This window comes from Sorex fumeus, unplaced genomic scaffold (genome assembly GCF_029834395.1).
Source record: "Sorex fumeus unplaced genomic scaffold, SorFum_2.1 ptg000045l, whole genome shotgun sequence".
NCBI lineage: Eukaryota > Metazoa > Chordata > Mammalia > Eulipotyphla > Soricidae > Sorex > Sorex fumeus.
Genome location: NW_026606102.1, coordinates 13064743 through 13084748, shown reverse-complemented (window position 1 = coordinate 13084748; position 20006 = coordinate 13064743). Strand labels below are relative to the sequence as shown.

Genomic DNA, 20006 nt, shown 5'->3' with positions numbered 1-20006 from the left:
CCCATCTCTGAGATCTTGCCAGCATGATGCCGGTGTTGGCCAGAAGGAAACAGGGTCCCCAGGACATACATGCGGAGTCTTCTGGGGGCTCCAGTCCTGGGTTGGGCTGTGGCCACTTGGGGTAGTGGGTGGTGGCCCTCGGATCACAGGAGCATTGTGTGAAATGACTTCTCTGTTCCTGCCTGTCCCTAGGGCATTGCCTCAGTGTTCTCCAGCCGTTCTTCCCGCAAGTCGACCTCGCGGGCGGAGGATACGGGCGGCGCCATGGCGGACGGCCAGGGGTACCGGAACCCCACGGAGGTGCAGATGAGCCAGCTGGTGCTGCCCTGTCACACCAACCAGAGTGGCGAGCTGAGCATCGGGCAGCTGCTCAAGTGGATCGATACGACAGCCTGCCTGTCCGGTGAGGCTGGGGGTGGCGGGGGGCACCTACCCACGTGCCTGGAAGAGACAGCCCCTCCCTCTGAGTTTTTTTTCTTTTTGGGTTACACCCAGTGATGCTCAGGGGTTACTCCTTGGCTCTGCACTCAGGAATTACTCCTGGCGGTGCTGGGGGACCATATGGGATGGTGGGGATCGAACCCGGTCGGCTGCATGCCAGGCAAACGCCCTGCCACTGTGCTATTGCTCCAGCCCCTCCCTTTCATTTTTTTTAATAATCACATTTATTTATTTATTTATGCTTTTTTTTGGGTCACATCCGGTGATTCACAGGGGTTACTCCTGGTTCTGCATTCAGGAATTACTTCTGGTGGTGGTCAGGGGACCATATGGGATGCTGGGGCTCAGACCCCAGTCGGCCGCATGCAAGGCAAATGCCCTTTGGTATGGCTCCAGCCCCTCCCTCTCAGTTTTGTTTGGTTTGGGGGCCACACCCAGCTGTGCTCGGGCCTTACTCCTGGCTCTGCATTCAGGAATCACTCCTGGAAGGGGTTGGAGGACCATATGGGGTGCTGGGGACTGAACCCCGGGCAGGCGAGTGCAAGGCAAGTGCCCTCCTCGCTGTACTGTCACCCTGGCCCAGAGCCTCCTTTCAAACATGATCCCAGGTAGTCGCACCCCCTTTCCCAGTGTGCTCCTCCGAGCCGGTCCTCTCCCCCTTACACTCTCTGGTTATTCCCCCATCGGTTCCCGGCCACCGTCCTCCGTGTGACTGCTTGAAGTAGATCGGTTTGTAGAGCTCTGTGGGCGGGGACCCTGTGCTGACCTGCTCTCCGCCCGCAGCCTTGTTTGGGGGGCTGCCCTGTGGGGGAACAGGGCAGGCAGACTTACTCTGGGTGCCAGGAAGGCCTCTTAGAGGGGCTTCAGGAGTCACGTCTGGAGGGTCAGGTCCGCTCTGGCCAGGGTGTGAAGGTGGTGCAAATGCCCCGGAGGAGATCTGGGCGCTCCTGGAGGCGGTGAGCCTGTGTGGGCACTGCTGCCCTCCACCCTCTGTGTGGGTGTGCCCGGCCCACCTGCGGGAAGCCAGTCCAAGCGCCCTGCCCTGGAGAGTGCAGCAGGAGGGAGGGACCCCAGAGAGAAAACTGGGACCGGCGGGGGGGGGGGGACTTCTGTGGAAGCAGGTGGGGTGGCATGGTGGGGTCGGGGGCCCCTGGCGTTTACTCAGACATTGGGGCATGGGTGCCGGGTGACTGATGCCAGCTTTCTCCTCCTGACACCAGCCGAGCGGCATGCCGTCTGCCCCTGCGTCACTGCCTCCATGGATGACATCTACTTCGAGCATACCATCAGGTGAGCGCTCAGCCTTCCCCCTGCTTCCTCCTCACGCTCCCCTCCTTGCCATACCCCCACCCTGACCCAGGGGCTGGGACCTGCCTGTCTCCCAGTGCTGCCAGTCCCCCAAGCTGCTATGTCCCCCTGTAGGGGCTGGTCGCTGGTTGAGGGGCTGGTCTTGCACCTGGGGGCTGGGGGGCTCCCTTCGGCCAGAGCAGGGCCAGGAGCAGGGTCTGTGGCTGAGATGGCGTCAGTCTCTCCTCTCGGAGTCGGTCTCCGGGCCTTGTCTGTGAGATGCAAGGGAGTTGACTTCACCAGTGGTACTTTGGGCATTTGGACTTTTCTTGGGGCATCCCTGGACGTCAGACAGAAAGTGTCTCGGCGAAGCCTGAATCAGAGGTTGGGGCTGTTGAGTTCTCGGCTCACAGACCTCTGTGGGTGAAGAGCTCACAAACTCCCAGGTATTTTTGTTTGCGTGTGTGACGCTGACTTGAACCCAGGCCTCAGGCTTGCAAGGTGAGCACTGTGCAGCGAGCTCCCCACTCCCGCCCACTTCAGTGTCCGTGTGCTTAGAGAGCTCCTTGTTTCACTTTGCTGAGCCCTTCCGGGACCCAGGGAGCCCCCAGAGCCTCGGCTGCAAACAGGGCCCTTGCCCCCAGGCCTTCAGTGTAGGCTGGTGAGCAGGACTTAGGACTCCCGGTGCCGGCAGGTGGCACTGAAGGGCACTGGGGCTGCTGTGCTCATGAACAGACCGGTGCCCACACGGGCTTGAGGTCCTCTGTGGGGAGGCAGCTGCCGGGGCTTTCCTTCGAAGAGCTACGTTTGTTTTTGTATGGGGGCCGTATCCAGTGTGCTCAGGGCTTACTCCTTCCTGGCTGTGTGTTCACGGATCATTCCTGGAGGAACTTGGGAGACCATCTGGGATACCAGGGTTTGAGCCCAGGTTGGCTGTGTGCACAGCAAGACCTACCCACTGTATATCTCTCCAGCCCCCCCAAAGAGCTACATTTCATGCTGGGAGTGCCCTGTGACTCATGGGTGCTTTGGTGTCCTTCCTTCCTTCCTTCCTTCCTTCCTTCCTTCCGTTTGTTTTTGGACCACACCCAGCAATGCTCGGGGTTTACTCCTGGCTCAGCACTCAGAAAGTATTTCTGGTGGTGCTCAGGGTCTATATGGGATGCTGGGGATCAAACTTGCCCTCCCATATGCCCCAGATTGTTCCGCCTTGTGCAGGTCTGAGATTAACTGCAGCTTTTGATCTCTTCCGAGATTTCTTTATGGGTCTCTGAAGCAAGGCCGATAAATGAGCTTATATGGCTGAGCCGGAGGTGGTTTATGGGTATGACTCCCATCCCTTACGTTTAGTGGTTTGATTTCTCAGAAAACTTGGTCCTGAGTTGTTGGCGTTCGACCAGAGACATAGTGGTGATTTGGGGGCATCAGGGGCCTGAGGGCACCATCAGGCTGCCGATGCACTCGCCTCGTGGGTCCAGGCTGAGCTGCTGGCATGGCCGCACCCCTGGGCCCCAGTGGTGATGGCAGCAGCGGCCCCCGCAGGGACCTGGACCGGGCCCAGGGCTTCTACTGTTTGAGGCTTGGACACTCTGGGCAGGCAGCAGCTAGTCCAGCAGAGCCTGGCCAGGGGGCACACGCCCCCATCCCGGGTCTCTGGACAGTTGGTGCTCAGGGAGGTCCTCCATAATACACTGCAGGCTGTGCATGGTGGTCCAGGGAAGAAATGGTGGTGGGGTTGCCCGCCGGCCACTCACAGCCAGGGCCTCATGGTGGGAACCCAGGGTTTAACCCAACTCCGGAACCCGCTCTCTGCAGTGGTTCTGAGTTGGACCCCAAGAGCCCTGTTCAGTCACTTAAAACTCTGCCACTGCCTAGGGGCCGGAGCGATAGTACAGCAGGTAGGGCGTTTGCCTTGCACACAGCCGACCTGGGCTCAATCCCCGGCATCCCATATGGTCCCCCGAGCACCGCCAGGAATAATTCCTGAGTGCAGAGCCAGGAGTAAACCCTCAGCATCGCTGGGTGTGGCCCAAAAAGCAAAAACAAAACAAAACAAAAAGCAAAATAAAACTCTGCCACTGCCTGTGGTGCCGGAGGCCAAGAGCTACAGTAGCTCTGCCCATGGGTGACCATGCTGCCACCATCCTCCCGAGTTCCGCTCTGGGCTGGCGCTCTGCAGCAGGGGACCAGCCTGTTTTGCTTAGTGGCGCTCTCCCTGAGACAGAATTATCCCAGGGACGCCCACATTCCCTCACGCAGACATTTTATGACCCCCAAGGGCTGTTCAGAGCCTTGGCACTTGCTGCCACCCCAATCTTAGAATACTTTAAAAATATTGGGGGGCCACACCCAGCTGTGCTCAGGGATCACCCCCAGCAGGCTTGGGGACAGAACCTGCTTCAAGCCTGGGCAAGAACCTTACCCACTGTACTATCTTTCCAGCCATTCATTTCCTTACTCCTCAGAACAATCCTGTGAGGTCATGGCTGTCAGTGTCATTGTACAGATGAGAACACTGAGGTCCGTGGATAGAAAATGACTTGCTTAAGGTCATACAGCCCATGGAGGACCCAGAACATATGACCTGGTAGGCAGTCTGACTCTGGGGCTAACCAGTGGGCTACATTTCTATATGTCTGAGGTAGGTATAGCGACACAGAGGGTAGTCCAGAGAGGCTTCCCAGAGGAGGTGTTCCAGCTAGCTCCAGCACTGTCGACACTGTGAAATGATGCTTTGAAGACGAGTGGAGCCTGGCCTGGCCTCAGATCTTGCGCCTGTAGGTTCTGGTGCACGGAGGGGTGAGGGATAGACAGGGTGGGGGTGGGGAGACAGTCTGTGATGGGGGCCCTGCTGCAGGACCAGGCGGGGGTGGAAGGGAGAGCGTGAAGGGCCTGGGAAGGAGGCAGGGCTGCACCTGAGGAGAATTTATGGTCCTTGCTGTTCAAAGTGCCCCTCTCGGTTGCATCAGCAATGGGACGTGAATCCATGATCCTTGCCGATTAAGTTGAACTTAAAACCAATGCATCATTGGATTTCTCAGAAAAACAGAATGCCCCTCTCTGGTCGGGCGGGAGCTCTCGGGAGCACCAGCGCCTTCTCGCTCCCGTCAGCCCGTCAGCGCCAGGAGGGGCGCTGGGCCTGAGTCTGTTCTGCTGCAGCTGCCTCTGCTGTGGGTCAGGGTGCGGCTCCGCCGGGGTCTCTCCTGCTTCTTAGACGCCTGGCCGGCTGCCGCCTTAGCCCGGCTCTCTCCACCTGTGGCGCTCTCTCGTCTCGCTTCATTCGCCTCTGTCTCTGCCTCTGTCTCTCTGTCTCTGTGTCTCTGCCTCTGCCTCTGTCTCTATCTCTGTTGCTCTCTGTCTCTGTCTCTCTGTCTTTGTCACTCTCTGTCTCTGTCTCTCTGTCTCTGTCACTCTCATCTCTGTCTCTGTCTCTCTCTGTCACTCGTCTCTGTCTCTCTATCTCTGTCACTCGTCTCTGTCTCTGTCTTTCTGTCGGTCACTCTCTTCTCTGTCTCTCTCTGTCTCTGTCTCTCTGTCTCTGTCACTCTCTCTCTCTCTCTCTGTCTCTGTCTCTTCACTTGCGCTCTCTCTGTGAGGGTCCCAGTCCCTGGCCATCTGGATGCTCATCTGCTGGTGCTGCCGTCCGTATCCCTGTGGTGTCATTCACGGTGGCCTCTGTCCCCTGCACACATCAGCGTGTGGTGTGTGGGCGCCACCTCTCCGCCCGTCAGAGACCTGGGGAGAAGCCAGTGGGGCCTGAGCTGTGGCATGGAAGGAAGGTCAGAGGTCCAAGGGGGTGCTCCCTGGTTTGTGGGCACGTTTGGGAGAGGAGGGGCAGGAGGAGTGGGAAGAGGAGGAGAGGGAGGAGGAGGAGCAGGAGGAGGAGCAGGAGGAGGAGCAAGGGGAGGAGCAGGGGGAGGAGTGGGAGGAGGAGCAGGGGCAGGGGGAGGAGGAGAGCAGGAGGAGGAGCAGGGGGAAGAGCGGGGGGGGGGCGGGGGAGGAGCGGGAGGCGGAGCAGGAGGAGGAGCAGGAGGAAGAGCAGGGGGAGGAGCAGGAGGAGGGGCGGGGGAGGAGCGGGAGGAGGAGTAGGAGGAGGAGTGGAGGAAGAGCAGGAGGAGGAACAGAAAGAGGAGTGGGGGAGAAGCAGGAGGAGGAGCGGGGGAGGAGCGGGGGAGGAGCGGGAGGAGGAGCAGGAGGAGGAGCAAGGGGAGGAGCAGGGGGAGGAGTGGGAGGAGGAGCAGGGGCAGGGGGAGGAGGAGAGCAGGAGGAGGAGCAGGGGGAAGAGCAGGGGGAGGGGCGGGGGAGGAGCGGGAGGAGGAGCAGGAGGAGGAGCAGGAGGAAGAGCAGGGGGAGGAGCAGGAGGAGGGGCGGGGGAGGAGCGGGAGGAGGAGTAGGAGGAGGAGTGGGGGAAGAGCAGGAGGAGGAACAGAAAGAGGAGTGGGGGAGGAGCAGGGGGAGGAGTGGGAGGAGGAGCAGGGGCAGGGGGAGGAGGAGAGCAGGAGGAGGAGCAGGGGGAAGAGCAGGGGGAGGGGCAGGGGAGGAGCGGGAGGAGGAGCAGGAGGAGGAGCAGGAGGAAGAGCAGGGGGAGGAGCAGGAGGAGGGGCTGGGGAGGAGCGGGAGGCGGAGCAGGAGGAGGAGCAGGAGGAAGAGCAGGGGGAGGAGCAGGAGGAGGGGCGGGGGAGGAGCGGGAGGCAGAGCAGGAGGAGGAGCAGGAGGAAGAGCAGGGGGAGGAGCAGGAGGAGGAGGAGGAGGAGGAGAAGCGGGGGAGGAGCAGGGGGAGGAGCAGGAGGAGGAGCGGGGGAGGAGCGGGGGAGGAGCGGGAGCAGGATTATGGGGAGGAGCAGGCTGGTGAGGAGTGCTGGAGGGCCTTGCAGTAGGGCAGTGACGGACTGGGGTGGCACCTCTGCCCCCCCTCCTTCCAGCATCTGCCAGTGGGTCCCCTGCGCCTGCAGTGGCTCCGGGTGCTGACTGTGTGGCGGTGGGAGCCGACTCTGAGCCCAGCCCCCATCTCCCCCCTTCCAAGTGTGACTCAAGTCTCAAAGGAGGGGCTGGAGCCGTGGCACAGCGAGTGGGGCACTTGCCTTGCGCGTGGCCAGCCGGGTTTGACCCTCAGCATCCCACATGGTTCTCCAGTCACTGCCAGGAGTGACCCCTGAATGCAGAGCCAGGAGTAACCCCTGCAGACCACCAGCCGTGTGCCCCCCCAAAACTAACCAAACAGCAGACCCCAGTGGGGCCCTGCCTGGCCCACAGCAGGCGTGCCTTCAGGGGGGCCTCCCTCCTCTCCCTCTGCGTGGGGCCTTGGCCCTTGGATGCGGTTGAATGTGGGGTGCGGCCACCCCTGGGGTGCTAGGGACCTGCTCCCGGTCAAGGGGAGGCTGTCGAGAGCAGGCGACTCTGCTGCCGTGAAACGCCGTGATGGACGGGTCTGCTGGAAGAGCGCGTGAGGAGGGTGGGCATGGGAGGGCGTGTGAGGAGGGTGGACATGGTGGGCTGAAGGAGGCCCGGGATCGTGCCCAAGGTGAGCCCGAGGGTCTGAGAGCACTAGACTGGCTGGAGGGAGCACGGGGAGACGAAGTGCCCTCCTGGCCTTCTCTCCTCCCTGCTGGGCCCGTCCTGAGTCTGCACCCTCCTGTGCAGGTGACCATCCTGCCGGGATCTCAGTCCTGCCCCTCCCCTGCCTCCCGGGAAGCTCACCCCTGCTCTTCTCTCCCCAGTGTTGGACAAGTGGTGAACATCAAGGCCAAAGTGAACCGGGCCTTCAACTCCAGCATGGAGGTGTGTGGGGTGGGCCCTGCCCGGCGGGTGGGGGAGGCGTCACCTCCTCTCCAGTCTCAGATGCATTCGGAGCCCTCACGGTCGCACTCGGCATCCAGCTGCTGTGGCAGCTTCTGGAATGTCCGGGAGCATCATGGGGAGCTTCCTGTCCCTGGGGGAGGACAAGGGACTGGCCTCTAGACACAGGCGTGGAATTTTGCCGCTGGCCCCGGCTTCCAGCCTCCCGGGTCCTCCCGGCGGGGTGCCCTGCCAGAGCCCCTGGACCCCGGGCTGGACCCCTTCACAACTCCGTCTCCCCACGGGTCAGAGGGGCCGATTCCTGTGGTGCCGGCTGTCGGGGTCACAGGGAACACCCTGGGGTCTGGGGGTGATGGGCGCTGCGGGGAGATGCCTCACCACCACTGATGCTGGGAGCAGGGCACTGGGGGACACCGGGGGCGGCCAGTCCTGGCTGTGTCTTTGGGCCCCCGTGGCCACCCCAGCCGTGTGTGTCTTCAGCGTCGCTGGTGCCTCGGCCCCCGAGGCCCTTTCTGGGGCCAGTTTCTCTCTTGTCCTGGTCTCCCGGGAGGGTGGTGTAGCCAGTCCCAGCCTGGATAGGAAGGGGAAGGGCTTGCTGGATCCCCAGCCTGGAGGCCCGTGGGGCAACACCCCTGCGAGGCTGAACTCTTTCCCCCGTCCCCCAGGTGGGCATCCAGGTGACCTCGGAGGACATGTGCTCGGAGAAGCAGTGGACCGTCTGCAAGGCCCTGGCCACCTTTGTGGCGCACCGCGAGCTCTCCAAGGTGAGGCCACTGGCCGCCGCACCCGGTGTGGGGTCTGGGTCTGGGCAGGAAGTGCATGGCCCGCAGAGGGAGGACCCCGCCGAGACCCCTCCCCAGCGCCCACCCTTGCTGGCAGCTCCTCAAGGCCCCTCTGTCTCCTGAGTGCTTGGCCCTTGCACAGGACCCGCGGGGCTTTGGAGGAGGAGTGTGGCGTCCCCGGGACACGGAGGCGGGGAGACGGGGACTGAGAACAGGACAGGGGGCCAGGCGGGGAGTGGCTGGGCCAGGCACTGTGCTCACTCAGGGGCCCGCCCTCCCGCCGCTGCCACAGGTGAAGCTGAAGCAGATCACGCCGCACACTGAGGAGGAGAAGACGGAGCACGGCGTGGCAGCTGAGCGCAGACGCATGCGGCTGGTCTACGCCGACACCATCCAGGGCCTCCTGACCAGCTTCCCCATCCAGGACGGTGGGTGACGCAGTGGGGTGACTGTGGGGTGACTGTTGGGGTGACCATTATGAATGACTTGTGGTACATGATTGTGCTGGTGGGTGACTGGTGGGTTACTATGATGGTAAGTGGGGTGACTGTTGTGGGTAACTGTTGTAGTGGGTGATTTGTGGGTGACTGCTATGGCGGGTAATTGGTGGGTGGCTGTGCTGGTGGGTGACTGTGGTCATGAGTGACTGTTGTGGGTGACTATAGTGGATAATTGTTGTGGGTGACTATTGTGGGTAACTGTTCTGGGTGACTCTGGTGGTGAGTGACTGGTGGGTGACTATGATGCCAAGTAACTGGTGGTGGGTGACTGTTGTGGGTTACTGTTGTAGTGGGTGACTGGGGGGTGATTGGTGGTAGGTGAACATGGTGGTGGGTGACTGTGGTGAGTGACTCTGGTAGTGGGTGACTGTCATGGGTGATTCTGATGGTAGGTGACTGTGATGGTAGGTGACTATTGTGGGTGACTGTGGTAGGTAACTGTTGTGGTGGTAGGTGATTGTTGTGGTGGGTGACCTTGGTGGTGGGTGACTGTTGTGGGAGACTGTTGTGGGTGACTATGGTGGTGAGTGACTATTGTGGGTGACTTTGTTGGGTAACTGTTGTGGTGGGTGACTGTGGTGGTGGGTGATTGTCATAGGTGACTCTGATGGCAGGTGACTGTGATGGTGGGTGACTGTTGTGGGTAACTGTTGTGGGTGACTGGTGGTGGGTGACCATGGTGATGGGTGACTGGTGATGGGTGACTGGTGGTGGGTGACTGGTGGTGGGTGACTGGTGGTGGGTGATCGTGTTGGTGGGTGACTGTGGTGGGCGATGGGCCTGCATGTCTCTGGGCCCTGTCTAGCTGGGCAGCGCCAAGGCGGGGCCCAAGCTGGGCTCTCATCTCTCAGTTCCACCCATGAGTCTGACAGCTGTCCCTTGTGGGTGAGGACACTGAGGCTCAGAGGGGCCCCTTCACCTTCCCAGGGTCACCCGCCCATGTGGGCTGGCGCTGAGGGTCTCGTTGGGCTGTGCCATGCCTCCAAGCTGCTGTCACCACCGGGATCTGGGTCCCGGGATCTGGGTCCCATGGCCCTCCTCTCCTGGCACACGTGGGCCTGAGCAGACGGGAGACTCGGCTGGGCGTGGCATGAGGGGTCAGGGAGAGGCCCCTGGCCCCATCTCACCCCCGCATCCCCGTGTCCCACTGCGCAGACCTGGAGAGCCGAGACTGCAGCCACAGGGTGCCTGCCGAGAAGACCTATGTGGAGAGCGTGGAGCTGGTCCTGCCCCCGCACGCCAACCACCAGGGCAACACCTTCGGGGGCCAGATCATGGCCTGGATGGAGAACGTGGCCACCATCGCTGCCAGGTGGGGCGTCGCCCGCCCCCCCCTCTGTCCCACTGCACAAGGTTTCATCCCCTTGGCCGTGCTGCCGGGGTGTCCCAGGGCCCCGGACCCCCAGCCGGGAGAGAGTGACTATCAGCTGCAAGCTGCCCGTTCAGGATGACGGTGCCCCCCAGGGGGTGATGCCATTCACTCTCTCCAACCAGGCTTTGCCCTCCTCGTGCCCACAGCCCACCCTCCAGCCCTTCTCTGTCCATCTCCAGCCCTCTACCTGGCCAGCCCCGCTGTCTCCCAGATCCTGCCCCCTCCTCCCCACAGTCTCTGGGCTGTTCCCTCCCAGAGAGGAAAGTGTTTCCTTCCTTTCCCCATAACCTGTGCCCGCTAGGGCCCCTTCACCTCCAAGTATGGGGGTAGTTTTTGCAGCCCTGCTGTCCACTCACGGACAGTGTGTGCCCCCTGTGAGCTGGTACTCACTGCCTCAGCCAGGAGCGCCTGCCCAACCCCCAACCTCCTTAGCTAGGGAAAATCTCCCTCACTTTTCAGTCCTGGGTGCAAACGGCCCCACCTGTGGCGTTAACCTGTGGGACACAGTGCATAAGCCATGCCCTCTGGGGCTGCCCAGCCAAGAGTGTGAGAAACTCTCTGAGGAAAAGCGGAGGTGGCTAATCAGGGAGGTCTTCCTGGAAGAGGAGCACTTCACTGGGCCTTGAGTAGCTTTCAGTAAAGTGGGTTTGTGGGTAGTGGAACACCATGTGCTAAGGTACGAAGGCTGTGGGCCAGAGAGATCATGCAGCTGACCCTGGTTTGATCCCCATCACCACATCGTCCCGTGAACACTGCCAGGAATGCCCCCGAGCACAGATTTGGTGGTACCCCTGAGCACTGTGTCTCGGCCATTCCCCCATAAATAAGTGCAGTCTAGGGGTTGGAGGGAAGATGGGAAGACCAGCTCTGAGCTCACTCCTGTCACCTCCAAACTACTTCCCAGCCCCACGCTGGGCCTCAGGGTTGGACGTTGGTGCTGTTCTGGGCAGGACTGTCAGCAGGTCAGTGGGTGCGGGTGGCCCAGAGGGCAGGGTCAGTGGCTCTGGTCTGGGTCTGGGTGGGGTTCGGGAGGCAGTTGCCCCAAGCTAGTGGCTGAAGTATTGGGGGGCGTTTCTTCTGTTCCTCCCGCCCCTGCCTCCTCTAGCCGGTTATGCCGGGCCCACCCTACGCTGAAAGCCATCGAGATGTTCCACTTTCGGGGCCCGTCCCAGGTGGGGGACCGCCTGGTGCTCAAGGCCATCGTGAACAACACCTTCAAGAACAGGTGAGAGGGCACTGGACAGGAGGGTTAGAAGTAGGGCAAGGGATATTCTTGGTAAGCTTGCAGAATCAATACTGCAAACCACAAGGCCCAAAAGGGGAGAGGAAGGGAGGGAGAGAGGGAGAGAGAGGGAGAAGGAGAGGGAGAGAAGGAGAGAGGGAGAGAGAGAGAGAGGGAGGGATGAAGGAAGGGAGAGAGGGAGGGAGGGAGAGGGAGAGAGAGGGAGGAAGAGAGAGGGAGGGAGAGAGAGAGGGAGGGAGGGAGAGAGGGAGCGATGGATGGATGGATGGATGGATGGATGGATGGATGGATGGAGGGAGGGAGGGAGGCATAGAGGCAGGCTGGGGGTTGGGGAAGGGGGTGATGGAAGGAGCCTGGGGACACTGCTGAGAAATGTACCCTGGCGGAGGGTTGGGTGTTGGAACTCTGTATGACTGAAACCCGATCGTGAATAGCTTTGTAAGGGTCTGTCTCACAGTGATTCAATAAAAAAGTTTAAAAAAAGGAAAAAAATAACAGGTGAGTGGTTGGGGCAGGTGGTCCGTGAAGGGGCCCAGCTGTCATTCTGCTGGCCAGCCCCCCGCAGACAGGGTCCCACATTGCTCCCTGCCCCCGCCAGCTCGGGGCAGGGAGCTCCTCTACCTCCCCTCCTGCCTCTGGGGACTCTCAGACCGTGGGCTTCCCTTAGAGCCAGGGCTCCGTGTCTCCCCTCCCCCACAGCCTAAGGTTAGGGTGTCCCCAGGACCTGTCTGTGGGTGGTGGGCATTATCCTGGGGGGCTCTGTTCCACCTCCTGGGCTTTCCCCTCGAACCCTCCTGGCCTGTCCCCTCAAACCCTCCTGTCCTCTCCAACTCTCCTGGCCTTTCCCTTCGAACCCTCCTGACCTGTCCCCTCGAACCCTCCTGGCTTGTCCCCTCAAACCCTCCTGGTTTATCCCCTCGAACCCTCCTGGCCTGTCCCCTCAAACCCTCCTGGCCTGTCCTCTCCAACTCTCCTGGCCTGTCCCCTCCAATTCTTCTGGCCTGTCCCCTTGAACTTTCCTGGCCTGTCCCCTCGGACCCTCCTGGCCTGTCCCCTCGGACCCTCCTGGCCTGTCCCCTCAGACCCTCCTGGCCTGTCCCCTCGGACCCTCCTCACCTGTCCCCTCGGACCCTCCTGGTCTGTCCCCTCGGACCCTCCTCGCCTGTCCCCTCCGACCCTCCTGACCTGTCCCCTCCAACTCTCCTGACCTGTCCCCTCGAGCCCTCCTGGCCTGTCCCCTCAAACCCTCCTAGCCTGTCCTCTCCAACTCTCCTGGCCTGTTCCTGTACAGCCCCTGTGGGCCATCAGGCTGGGTAGGTGGGAGGGTGTTGGCTGCCCGCCCCCAACAGTGCATCCATTAGGGCGTGGCCCGGCCACTTTGGCTGGTCTTTCCTGCGTCCCCAGAGGCTGGCGTGAGGCCAGGCCTGCCGCGGGGCTCTGTCACCTGCAGCGAGGGCCTGGCTGCACTTCCTGCCACTGGGACTCGCTCCGTGCTGTGGGGATGTGCGTGTGCACATGCATACTGGCTGTTGGTGCGTGTGGTGGGCCCGAGTGCTTGCTTGTGTGTGCAAGGTGGTGTGGGTGTGGGTGTCCGAGCGCCATGGCCTTGGAAGGGCCCCGCCTGGATGCAGCCTTGTCCCTGCAGCATGGAGGTGGGCGTATGCGTGGAGGCCTATCGCCAGGAGGCCGAGACCCAGCGTCGCCACATCAACAGCGCCTTCATGACCTTTGTGGTCCTGGACGCAGACAACCAGCCGCGCACACTGCCGCTGATCCTGCCCCAGCCAGGGGTGAGTGGGGCTGCCCTTGCCCTCGCCCGTCCTCTGCCCTCTCTGCCAGCTCCTGCCAGGCCGGTGGGGCCACCGGTGAAAGTGGGCACCTTGTTCTACCCGGAAGGACTCGGCTCCTGACGGTGGGTGCCCCCAGCCTGCAGAGTTGGGCGAGCACTGCCTGTGGAGTCCATGTAGGTCAGGACCACCCTGCCCCCCTGCAGGCTTTCTGTTTCTGGGTATAAGAGGGCGCTTCTGAGTCCTCGAGGTGGGGGCTTTCCCACGGGGACAGGAGACAGATGTCAGGAGTGGTCTCCGAGGCTCCCTTCAATGTCTCCGCTCCCGGGGCTGGTGCACGGCCATGTGTGCCCCGGGTTCTAGCCCCGGCACTGCAGAGAACAGACAAACATGGAGATGAAACTCCTCCTTCCTTCCTGTGGACCCTGCTCCCTTCTCTCGGCCCAGGGAGCGTCCTTTTCTGTGAGAGATCCCTGCTGGGCAGCTGGACGGGCTGTGGGGGGCAGGGGGCCTGCCGGCGGCAGGAGCAGGTTCCCAGGACCAGCGGGGTCCCTGAAGTGCTCTGGGGATCCATCCACGCAGTTCCTGGGAGCAGAGAGGTGTTAGAAGCAGCGGGTCCTGGGACCTTTTTCTGACACTTCCCCCCTCACCCCATGACCCAAGCCCCCTAGCCTTCCTGCCCTCATCCCTCTCTGCAGCGGACTTATGTGGACTGTCCCTTGGGGAGCACTTCAGCAGAGCCTCTGGAGGCCGGGAGAGCACTCAGGGCAGGAGCACCCCTCCCATCCGCAACAAGGTCCCAGTTCAGTCTCCGCCGCCACCAGTGGCCCCCAGCATGACTTGGAGGTCCCACCCCCTGCTGAAAGCCAGGATGTAGGTCAAGTAGAACCACGCATGTACGAGCCCCCAAGTGTGATCCCTGGCCCTGGTGGCACCTGCTGAGGGTGGCCCTGTGCCCCTGGCCTCCCTGTGAGGTCAGAGCAAGGGGGAAGAGCGTCTGCATCTGTAGAGACTCATCTGGGGAGTAGCCAGTGCTCAGTCTAGGAGGGTTCCCAGGGGAGCCACAGCACTGCGGAGAGGGCACTTGCCTTGCACACAGCTGACCCGGGTTCGATCCCCAGCATTGTATGATCTCCTGAGCACCACCAGGAGTGATCCCTGAGCGCAGGGCCAGGAGCAAACCCCGAGCACCATCAGGTGTGGCCCCCAAACAACCACCAAAATGAGGGTTCTTGGTTGAAAGTGCCTTTGAGGGGACCCCTGACAGGCGGAACAGGGCCCTGGACAGGCGGTGACGCTGGGGCGCACGTCAGGGTCACCTGCCCCGCATTCCCAGGTGGGCTTCATGGACTCCCGTGGCCCTGTGGTACCCGCACTCTCCTGGAGGGCTGCAGGGGGCCCCTGAGGACAGAGCACTGGGGGCTGTTGGTGTCCTCTCCCGCCCAACACCACTGTCTGCACCTGCTTCTCCCCCAGGATGGTGAGCGGCGGTACCGGGAGGCCAGTGCCCGGAGGAAGATCCGGCTGGACAGGCAAGTTCTCTGGGCTGGGCGGGCAGGGCTCGGGGCTCGGGGCTCAGGCAGCAGGACCTTGGGGTAGGACCTGGGGCGCAGGACTTGGTCGTGAAGGTTGAGAGGGTTGAGCACAGCTGGGCTCCTAAACTATTACAAAGGCCTGTGTCAGGGGGTTCTGCATCCAGGGGATTCTACACTCTCGGGTTCTATACACTGGGGGTTCTACATTCTGGGGGTTCTGCATCCTGGGGGTTCTACATCCCTGGGGTTCTACATTCTGGGGGTTCTGCATCCTGGGGGTTCTACATCCTTGGGGTTCTACATTCTGTGAGTTCTATACTCTGGGGGTTCTGCATCCTGGGGGATTATATACTCTGGGGGTTCTGCATCCTGGGGGATTATATACTCCGGGAGTTCTGCATCCTGGGGGATTATATACTCTGGGGGTTCTGCATCCTGGGGGTTCTACATCCTTGGGGTTCTACATTCTGGGGGTTCTGCATCCTGGGGGTTCTGTCCAGAGGGTTCTACATCCTTGGGGTTCTATACTTTGGTGGTTCTGCGTCCTGGGGGTTCTGTCTAGAGGGTTCTAACCCTTGGGGTTCTATATTCTGGGGTTCTGCATCCTGGGGATTCTGTGTCCAGGGGGTTCTATGTCTAGGGGATTCTGCGTCCAGGGGATGCTGCATCCAGGGGGTTCCTTGTCTTGGGGGTTCTTCATTCTGGGGGGCCCGTGCCTTGGGTCCTGTGCTCTGGGGGGAGGCGTTGTCTGTGCCCACCCACATCCTCCCCCAGCCTGTCCTTTCTCAGAGTCTGACCTTCTCCAGGCCATTGTGGTCACCTGTCCACACTGGTGCCCCTGTCTCAGGGGGTCTCGTCCACAGAGATGGGTCCCCAACTGGTTCTGTCCCTGCCCCCAGGAAGTACATCGTGTCCTGTAAGACGGAGATGCCGCTCTCGGTACCCTGGGATCCCAGCAACCAGGTAGGGGGCTCCCTCCTGCCCCGCTGGTCAGGGGGCTGGGTAGGCCGGAGGGGCTGGGCTGAGGTGACCGCAGGCGCACACAGTGTGCCGATGGGACTTCCTGTTCAGGGCCCAGCACCCACCCTGCCTCCCCCCACCCCGCCCCGTCTGAGCTTCCTGTCTGCCTGTCCAGGTGTACCTGAGTTACAACAACGTCTCTGCCCTGAAGATGCTTGCGGCCAAGGACAAGTGGGTGCTGTCCTCGGAGATCAACCAGGTGGCTGCCTCGCCCACGTCCCTTTCTCTGGGCGACCAGGGGGGCTGACAGGGACGCTCGAACTCTCATATCCCTCGGGTCCAAAGGTTTCCTTGGGGGTCCGAGGACATTATGGCACGACCAGAGAAGCAGAGCTGCCCCCGGTGCCAACCCTCCCCTCCCCAGAGCTTCACCCCTGCAGGGCTGGGGGCTGAGAGGGGTGAGGGGAGGCATGAGCTGTGCCTCTCCCCCTTGGATGTGTCCTTCACGCCCCCCACCCCCACTTCATGGCATCGACCCTGTGCGGGGGACACTCTGGGCCTCACACTGGTCCCCAGACCTCCTTCCGGGTCCTTTCTCCCTCGGGACTCCCACCCAGGGCGACAATGGGCTTTGAACTTGCGGCCTGGCCCCTCCCGGCCCTGATGCCGTCCCATCCACTTGTGCGGAATCCTCTCTAGTGCATATTTCCACCGGGCTGTGACTCAGAGAGGTCGAGCTGCTTCTCCATAGTCACACAGCGAGTCAATGGCGACCCAAGGCAGGCGCCCAGCTTGGGTGAGGGGGATGCTGGAGCTGAGTGGCTCTCTGTCCCTTGCAGGTGCGCCTGTACACCCTCGAGGACGACAAGTTCCTCTCCTTCAAGATGGAAATGCTGGTGCAGCTGGACCCTGCCCAGGTCTTCCAGCTGCTCTCGGACCTGCACCGGCGGCCCGAGTGGGACAAGCACTACCAGTGAGGACAGCTGGGTGGCATTAGGGAGGGGACACTGCTGGACTTCGGGCCTGTGTCTGGCCACCCTAGCCTGGGCCTCAGTATAGCTTCCTCTTAGAATGGGTGCTTGAGGCACCAGAGAGATGGATTGAAGCGCTTGCCTTGGGACTGGGGCGGGAGCACAGTGGGCAGGGCATGTGCCGCATGTGAACACTTGTATGCGCACACACACACTCACACATACACACACAGATACTCACACTCACATACACACACACTCACCCACATACATACTCACACACATTCACTCACACTCACACGCACACACACATGCACACACACACTCACATACACTCACACACACTCACACATACACACTCACACACTCATACACACTCACAGACACACACTTATACACACAAAATCACACACATACACTCATACATATACCACACACACTCACACATACACTCACACACACACTCACACACTCATACACACACACACACACTCACACACTCACACATTCACATATACCACACACATACACTCATACACATACTCATATACACACTCACACACACACTCACACACACTCACACACAGCCTGGGTTTGATCCCAGGCCTGAGCCTCATCAGGACTGATCCTCAAGGGCAGAGCAGATCCTGAGCACTGCCAGCTGTGGCCCCGATCACTGCTCACCCCCACCCCCGTCCCAACAAAGTGCTTGCTCCGTGCCACTCACTCCCAGGTTCCATCCCTGCACCACCCCATGGTCCCCTGAGCATCCCCCGGCGTGATCCCTGAGCCAGGAACAAACCCTGAGCACACAATGGGTGCATGCCTGGGTGTGCCTGACCATGTCTGTGCATGTATGTATAGATGGATATGCATGATCAGTGCTGTATGTATGAACAGACACGTAAGGTCTATATGTGTTGGTGCATGTCTAGCCCATGTGTGTGCATGCATGACTACCCAGGAGTCCACACACATGTCTGTGTCCATGTGACACGTGTGACATGTATGTGTCTGTGTGTATACTCATGTGCCTATGTATATGTTTGACGGATACACGTGGTCTGCACATGATGGGTTGTGTCTGCCTGTGTCTGAGCATATATGTATGGACAGACATGCATGGCCTCTATGTTGCCGGTGTGTGTCTGTGTCCGTGCACATGTGACTCCCCATGTGCCTGTGTAGTACATATGTGACCAGCCACTCACAATGTGTGTGTACCAGTGCATGGCTGTGTATGGGTCTGCCCCTGTACACGTGTGTATGAGCCGCCCATGGCGTGTGGGCATGTCTCTCCACGTGTCTGCATGCGTGTGCCTGCCAGTGTCTGTCCCTGTGGTCCATCTGCTCCGCACGTGTGTCTGTTGGGGCTTTTGCCCCCTCCTGGGGCACCCGCCTTTTGAGCAGTGGAAGAGGAGTGAGCTGTCCACCAGGCACCTGCTGGGGGGTGGGCCTGGGCCTGGTGGGCTGGGGCGCTGGGGTGACCCGGGGCCTGGGCTCTGTGCCGCCGCAGGAGCGTGGAGCTCATCCAGCAGGTGGACGAGGATGACAGCATCTACCACGTGGTCAGCCCCGCCCTGGGCGGCGACATCAAGCCACAGGACTTCGTGATCCTGGCCTCCCGGAGGAAGCCTTGTGACAACAGGTAGGTGCCCACAGGGGAGGGGGGGTGTCCTCTTCCTCCCCAGGGAGGGGCACCTCACTGGCCACAGGGACCCCGAGGGGCCAGTTGGCTTTTTTTGGCCTCCGTGCTTTCTGTGCATCGAGTGGGGGGCGGGGTAGGGGCAAGGAACATACCACCCTCCCCCACGTACTCTAAAGCCTCACTTCTTTAATGGGGGGGGGATGGTGACAGCATGGGGGGGTCATGGAAAATTCAGCAGCAGAGAAAGGATCCTGATGGCGCAGCCCCTGGGAATCAGCCCCACCCGCACGTCACGGAGCATCACAGGCGCTTCCTCCGTTGCATTTCTCAGATGACAAACGGTCACCAGTGGGGAAACTTCCAGAAGCCCTGCTGTGAAGCTGGGTGGTCTGTCCCCGGGGTGCCTGGCCAGGCTCTCTCCCGAGGCCGCCTCCCCAGGCTGCCTCAGGGTGGCTGTGGGGAGCCCGGCACCTGGGACAGGCCCTGACCCTCTCCTGCCCACCCCTGCCCAGGGACCCCTACGTCATCGCGGTGAGGTCCGTCGTGCTGCCCTCACACGGTGAGACGCCAGACTACAGGCGGGGCGAGACCCTGTGCTCCGGCTTCTGCTTCTGGCGCGAGGGGGACCAGCTGACCAAGGTGAGGCTGCCCGCTCCCCCACCCCGCTCCCCCTCAAAGCCACACACCACACAGTCGTCAGTGAGCACCAGCTCCCCTGCAGGGTCCTGGGAGAAGATTCGGCCTCAGGGGGCAGAGGCCGGCCCACGCTCTCCACCTCTGGCAGGGGTGACTGCATGGTACAGCACCCACTTTGAATGGGAGGTCCTGGGTTCCATCCCCGGCACCAGGAAAAAAAAGAAGGAAGCTCTAGGCTGCAGACTAAACACAGCGGGTAGGGCGACTGCCTTGCATGCGGCTGACCTGGGTTCAGTCCCCGGCATCCCGTACCTCCGAGCACAGCCAGGAGTGACTCCTGAATACAGAGCCAGGAGTAACCCCTGAGCATCTCCTGGTGTGACCCAGGGAGCGCCCCCTCCCCGAAAAAGAGAGAGAGAAAAGAAAGCCCAAAGCCTGTCTCTTAGGTACTTAGATGCTGGTTCTATCCCCAGCACCCCACATGGTCCCTGGGCCTGCCTGTCAGGAGTGATCCCTGGGTGCAGAGCCAGGAGTCAGCCCCGAGCACTGCCAGGTGTGGCCCCAAACCAAACAGAACAAGGAAAAGATGCCCTGTGGGGAATAATCTCAGCGTGTCCAGGCTTTCGGGGGTAGCACTGGGGCCTCTGCACTGTCCTGCTTCTGGCTGGCCATGGACATTCATGCTGACAGTCCTGGGATGGTGGAGGTCAGGTGGGTGCGGCCATTGAAGAAGAGGGTCCTAGCGGGTGAACAGGTTGACCCCCTCCGGCCCCCACCCCCTTCTGGGCCGCAGCCTCCCTGAATAATGGCGCCCCCTGCCTGCAGGTGTCTTACTACAACCAGGCCACTACTGGCTTCCTCAACTACCTGACCACCAACGTGTCCGGCCTCTCCTCCGAGTTCTACTCCACCTTCAAGGCTTGCGAGCAGTTTCTCCTGGACAACCGCAGCGACCTGGCCCCAAGCCTCCAGACCCTTTAGCACCCCCCCTCCCGCTGCCAGACCCCTCCCGCCCCCCAGGACACTCAGACAGCACGTGAATGTAGGT

The 20006-nt window shown here is 61.4% G+C and overlaps 1 protein-coding gene across 1 annotated transcript in view; it reads left to right on the top strand.

The window, feature by feature from the left end:
* Positions 1 to 19939, top strand: part of ACOT11 (acyl-CoA thioesterase 11) — a 39509-nt gene extending 19570 nt beyond the window's left edge. Inside the window, exons 2-16 of the mRNA XM_056122299.1 lie at positions 193 to 403; positions 1662 to 1731; positions 7446 to 7506; positions 8190 to 8288; positions 8599 to 8734; positions 9962 to 10118; positions 11284 to 11403; positions 13067 to 13211; positions 14685 to 14744; positions 15647 to 15706; positions 15879 to 15962; positions 16543 to 16676; positions 18191 to 18322; positions 18835 to 18961; positions 19784 to 19939. Coding sequence (XP_055978274.1) covers positions 193 to 403; positions 1662 to 1731; positions 7446 to 7506; positions 8190 to 8288; positions 8599 to 8734; positions 9962 to 10118; positions 11284 to 11403; positions 13067 to 13211; positions 14685 to 14744; positions 15647 to 15706; positions 15879 to 15962; positions 16543 to 16676; positions 18191 to 18322; positions 18835 to 18961; positions 19784 to 19939 — 1752 coding nt within the window. The remainder of the gene's footprint in view (positions 1 to 192; positions 404 to 1661; positions 1732 to 7445; positions 7507 to 8189; positions 8289 to 8598; positions 8735 to 9961; positions 10119 to 11283; positions 11404 to 13066; positions 13212 to 14684; positions 14745 to 15646; positions 15707 to 15878; positions 15963 to 16542; positions 16677 to 18190; positions 18323 to 18834; positions 18962 to 19783) is intronic.
* The last annotated feature ends 67 nt before the right edge of the window (positions 19940 to 20006 follow it).